Below are 5,938 nucleotides of genomic sequence, written 5' to 3'. Positions count from 1 at the left end.
TGGTTTCGCAGACTTACCGCTACGATATGTCGTTCCTATATATTTTAACCGACTTAAAAAAAGGAGGAGGTTATCAATTCGACGTGACTGTTTTTTTATGGTTTCTTTTTTATTCATTAGCGTTAACGATTGTAGAAAGATATCTTCGCTACGGCTCGTGATGTTGTCTTCTTCGATATTTTATTATCGTAAGATTCTGCAATAGATGATAAAGTCCCATCTATCATTCAATTTAACACTCCCAAAACTGCTTAAATCATAGGATTAATACTTCCTTATTTTGTGATTAGTTATTAACCAGGAATTTGACTATTACAATGCTAGCGAATAGACACTGTACAGTGGTCATTAGTTGGATTTCCATGTGACGACATTATACTGTAGTTGTTTAAATCAAAAGTTATTTGTATACCAAGCCAAAATAGTACCTTAAATACTGTAACACTCATGTCGGTACTAATATAATATTATTATAGTAACCTACCCATAAATATTCCTAATGAGAAATCATGTCAGGACAAAACCAGTCGTAAAATTATAATCCATGCTACTATATGAAAGTATACCGTCATCGAATAATGTGTGGATGATGATAATAAAAATATCATCCCTTTAGTGTTAAAGCAAATGCTTATTAAAAAGGTGACTACTAAACAATTACTTTTCTTTTATACGTCCATTAAATATTTTGTTACTTACCTCTTCTGGGATAATTGAATATGAAATTTATGTCTCTATAAATATATTCAGGTCCTTCGCTGTAGGTGGGATAAATGAGCAATTTGCTTAATAGCCTGTCCCGCTGTTTATTATTTTACGCTCTTGAACTTACAAGGAGCCATTTTCGTATGCAATTTTGGATACCTTTATTTCAAAGAAGCGTTTCCACGTTCTGCATTTTTATTGCTCGTACAAGCGTTGATATTAACATCGCTTATTTTGGAATATATTCATTTACATGAATAAATTTGGTTATTATTTCGGATTCGTTACCAGAACGATATATTCCATTGCCTTCATTTTGTTGTTGAATAATAACTTTTCCATAACTGTTTATCTATAAGTCTCGCTTCCATCATAAATAAATCAACCATAAACTGACAAATCTGTACTAATTTGTCACTCGAAATCTCAACATGAAAAATCTCTTTACGCTTATTGTACTAATTCTGTATTTTCAAGAGTTAAAAGCAGACTTTACAAACGCTACGGAACAAAAGAAAATTGCATCAACGCCCCAGCTCGAAAACAATTTTGACAAAATTCCGGCCGAGGCAGAAATTACAACAGCTTTAGTAGAAAATGAAAAATTTGATGATAATGAACTCCAAAAACATTTTGTACAAAAATTTCAATTATATAAAAATAATTTAGAGAAAGACAAAAACAGCAACGAGACCCATGAGATGATGCTGCAAAGAAAATCAAGGTACGCCGCGAATAATACGCACTCTAATAAAAGGATGGAATGTTTGTCGTGTCGTGCAGACGGGATTTCTACTGCAGATGAGAATTGTTATAAGGGATCCAGGTTGGTATACAACTTCATTAACTTTTCCGTGTAGAGATTTACAAAATTTTAACCAGGGTATAAACTGAAGGTATAGAAAACATGGTGCTACGTATCAAAATAATGGTGACTTTTATTGCACTCAAATGAGGAGATGAGCATGCCGCATAATAGTCAGCGACATAACAGTCTATAAGTGGCGAAACCAATTAGAACTTTGAATTACAAAGTAATCCATGCCACTCCATTGCGCTCGTCATTCTAAGACATAAGATGTGAAGTCTCATAATGCCCAGTAATTTCGCTGGTTGCAATGTTCTTCAGACCGAAACCTTACAGTGTATCCACACTGCTGTTTGGCGGTAGATATAGATAATGCAGTAGTATATATCCAAACAGACCCTCGCATATGAGACCTACCACGTGTATCATCAAAGAAAAGCTATCATACCCTTACGCTAATATGTGTATTTAGCGTTAAAGTATTTCTTATCGATCATAAAAACTACGTAAATGCTATCAAACTTGGAAAATAAAAGTTTAAACTAGATGTCGGAGTCGTTTAGGAGTAAACACTGTTTCTTTCCAAACTTTGTCTAATAAATCCATCTCTGTCTGTCAACTTGCTAACTCCGTTGCATGACGCATGGAGGTAAAAAGCGAAAGTTATTCCAATCCAGTTTGCTAAGCAGAAAACTTTGCTATTATCTAGTAGGAATAAAATGCATAATTCCATTCTGTTCCACAGAGTTCCGTCACAAAATTGTTCAGATGCCGAGCAATGTTATACTGAACTTCACCCTTTATACATAAAAAGAGGTTGTATATTACCTAGCAGCCTAAACAGAACGTTTGCATGCAAATGTCCCCTATGTAACGACAAACCTTCATACGACTCCGCCTATTACGAATATACCAAACTCAGCGATTGGGAGTACGATAACGAACGCCTTCAGAAACCTGTGGTAGGAATAGACCTCATTTGCAAAGTTTGCGAAACTAGAAGAACGAATAAACATGCCGATAATGTTTGTAAAAATGGTCAGGGGTAAGTATTATTGTTTAGATATATTTTTGATTTTCTGGCTAGAACTTAAACATCACAGATATTTAATTTGTATATCCTTATGATTTAATATACCCCTTCTGCAATGATATATTTTTTTCTTATTTATAAATGTAAGTCTGGGTGACCGTATTAGGATGCTATTAGGGCCCCAACCGTGTTATATATGTAGTCTAAACTTAACTATTATTAGTTAAATTTAATATTCCAGTTCAGACTATATGGTTTGCGGACATGAGGAACTATGCTTCACAAATATAAATGAACAAATTGACTCGGTAACCAGAGGATGCGTATCAAAACCAGTACATAACTCATACTATCATTTTTGCAATACATTAAAGTGCAACAACGAGGCTTATCTAAGTCCGACACAGAGAAAACCAAGAGAGCTATTAATGGGACTCACGCCCTTGCCAAGTAGATTTTCATCAAGTGATGTTACTAAAATATGGCATCCAATAATTCTCTTTGAAATCTTTTTTATGGGCATTATTTATAAACGTCTTACATACTGCCATTTCTAGAAAAAGTTTATCTGCGTTTTATAGATTATAATATCTTTATGATAGATTTTATGACAGAATGCATTTTTGATTGAAGTTTACTGACAACGTACAAAATGAGATTTTTTCAAGTGATTTTATTTTATTTGCTTATTATACACGTGAAATGTGAAGAAACTACTGAAAAAAGTAAGATATTATTACCTTCTTTTAGAACGAAAGTAGAAGAGCTAGAAGAATCTGCTATAGACACAACTCGCAAAGACGATGCTCGTAGCGACCTAGTAGCAGTTCTAGTTAAAAACGTTAAGAAAATATTCAATGATTTATCTGATACAGAATCGGCAGATTCAGATGATATTGAATCTCCGGACTTAAAATTTAGACCAACCATTAAATCAATTGATGAAGATAATTTTAGTATTAGACGTACCATTACAACTGATATGACAATGTTTGAAAATTTATCTCTTCCTGCTTTATCAGATAAACGCGGTAGAGAAAAGGCACCGACGGAACATGTTGATGGAAACAAAGGCAAAGATGAATTGTTACACCTGACAAAAGACCTAATGTATCATGAGAAATCTTGTGACAAGGAAGACGACGTTAGTTTTGCTGCAGGCGGTAACAACGAAATAAATATTACTAGAAGTGAATCTGACGTATCCGAGTCGAGGCGTTCGTGCATATTTTGTGATAACGTACAAATCGAGGACTGCTATGATCCGAAAAATAAATTGTGAGTACCTAAATACTATACAACTTCATAAGAATTTTTAATCCAAATTTAAGGTAATAATATAACTTCTGAATAAGATTCTCAACATTATTGTATATATTATGGAGATGGCTTTCTTGTGTCATAATTTAATTTGCAGGATCCCGTCAATCATGTGCGAACGTGAGGAAGACTTGTGCTATTCTCAACACACGCCTTTCGGCATAATCGACAGAGGATGTTTCAACGTAAATCACAATCTCACCACCTACGTTTGCTCCTGCAATCTTTGTAACTACATATCCATTTCTGAAATGCCATACATTTTCTCTAACAAGCGAGATTGGGTCGATAATGTTGTTGAGCTCTCACGTACGCGGCATTTTAGAAAATCTGTGTTTAAAGACATGACTTGCTTGAGATGTGAAGTTAACGTGACCACCAAAAGGGGTGATATGCTCGATAGTGCAAATTGCTTGGAAGGAAACGTGTAAGACTTGTTTTGATTTTTTTGTTGCTAATTTACTACAGAGATCGAGTAATATTTTTGTGTTCGAGTTACTTAGCTTTATTTTAAAACAGTGTTACAACTGCATTTCATCGATATTCTTTAATATATTTTCAAATGCATTTATCATGGCTAATAAAGTATTAATTTTTGAATGTCTGTTGATTAATTTAAAAAGTTATCATAAAATAATGATTTCGAATATCAATTTAAAACTTATTAAAACTCTAAATCTAGCTAGTGTAATTTGAATTGTTTAACTTATAGATTGGGAATCGATATTTTTAATCGTCAGTCATTATGTTTACTGTAAAATTTAGAGTGAAATTTTACTTAGATCGATTAAAAAAGAAATATTTTTTGGATTGAAACTGCACATGGGACTTTTATTGGGTGAAATGAAGCTAACACGTGGGAAATCGTGAGAGAGGGTAATTAGCTCGCGAAACAAGACGTGGGTTCAAATTCTTCTCCATGACAAATATTTTTAAAATTTTCACATATTTATTCAAAACCCTAAACTCCATGATACAGTGTTTAGGTACTTGTCTTTTCGTGGGGTCAAATTATATTATGCGAATATTCGGCATATTTAAATTGAAGAAAATTAAAATTAATATGTAATATATGTCGATGCAAAATCGGAAATAGCGAATACAGCCTAAAACATCCACCAAAACATGATTTTTAGTAACAGTGTATTTTGGATTTATTTAAATAATTTATTCAGTATTTTTTTCCTATTTCAGTGGGGCATTACCAATACAACAATGTGAAGAAGACGAAATCTGCGCAGTTAGGGCTATCAAAAACACTGGCTTTATGTGGAGGGGTTGTGTTAAGGCCCCTCTTTATAACTATTGGTGGGCCCTTTGCGACACCGACCTTTGTAACTACGATGCTCTTATTTCTATCTATGACTTTATGTAAAACTATTCCTATTTTCTTATCTACTTTAATAAATGATTTCAAATAATTTTTAATTTACTATTCTATAGTTTAATAAAGTTTTTCAATAAAAGATTTCATTAAAGTTCATAATTTTTTCATGAGTTATAAAAGCTTGTCGGCCCTTTGGGTATAGGTATTGTTTTCACGTTCAAAATACAAAAAGCCTTTTAGTGCACTTTATTTAACTTTTTTCGACGACATAGCTAGGTAACGTTGGGATTGAATCAATATAAAAAATACTGCATATTGTGATTTGGAAAAATATTGTATAAAATAGTTACACTGGCTTCAATGTTCTTCAAACTGGAACACAATAGTGACTAAACACTGCTGTTTGGCGGCGGAAATAGACATTTCGGTCGTACCTTCCCAGGTTGACTCTCGCATAAGACAGACTACCACCAGTAGGTACCTAGTAAATAAAATACAAAGACTAATGTATTTTAAACATATTATACGTATTTTAAACTTAAACAAAATTAAAAATCAATCATCACGACCAAGTACCAAAATTCTATTATCAAAGAAAATTTCTTGGCCGCGCATAAAGCCTAGAGTTTAATGTTAGTCCCCGTAATCTAATTGAATTTCACGGTCGTGGATGTTCCGCCTTTGAAGGATTTCATCTGGTGGAAACTTGTGGACAGGAATATACGAAAACTCTGAGTCGCTGATC

At 33.4% G+C, this 5,938-nt stretch overlaps 1 protein-coding gene across 2 annotated transcripts; it reads left to right on the top strand.

Annotated features, from left to right (window-relative positions):
- Positions 1–910: 910 nt before the first annotated feature.
- On the top strand, positions 911–5,287 carry LOC115441766. Of its 2 annotated transcripts, none has more exons than XM_037440418.1 (6): positions 911–1,531; positions 2,259–2,558; positions 2,788–3,271; positions 3,569–3,824; positions 3,964–4,293; positions 5,061–5,287. In XM_037440418.1, the coding sequence occupies exons 3-6, from the start codon at positions 3,199–3,201 to the stop codon at positions 5,239–5,241; spliced, it is 840 nt and encodes a 279-aa protein (XP_037296315.1). In that variant the 5' UTR covers positions 911–1,531; positions 2,259–2,558; positions 2,788–3,198; the 3' UTR covers positions 5,242–5,287. The 2 variants fall into 2 exon arrangements, 1 of the variants encoding a protein (XP_037296315.1); XR_005112621.1 differs by having other exon boundaries at positions 915–1,531.
- Positions 5,288–5,938: the final 651 nt, after the last annotated feature.

This window comes from Manduca sexta, chromosome 19, assembly GCF_014839805.1.
Source record: "Manduca sexta isolate Smith_Timp_Sample1 chromosome 19, JHU_Msex_v1.0, whole genome shotgun sequence".
Classification (NCBI taxonomy): domain Eukaryota; kingdom Metazoa; phylum Arthropoda; class Insecta; order Lepidoptera; family Sphingidae; genus Manduca; species Manduca sexta.
Note: the sequence above shows the minus strand (reverse complement) of the source record. Positions and strands in the feature narration are given on the sequence as shown.

Excerpts from the sequence above, each read along its gene's own strand:
- LOC115441766 (XM_037440418.1), top strand. The coding sequence starts at position 3,199 with ATGAGATTTTTTCAAGTGATTTTATTTTATTTGCTTATTATACACGTG. Across the intron at positions 3,272-3,568 it reads TGAAGAAACTACTGAAAAAA|ATAAACGCGGTAGAGAAAAG; the intron begins GTAAGATATTAT and ends CTGCTTTATCAG. Across the intron at positions 3,825-3,963 it reads TATGATCCGAAAAATAAATT|GATCCCGTCAATCATGTGCG; the intron begins GTGAGTACCTAA and ends TTTAATTTGCAG.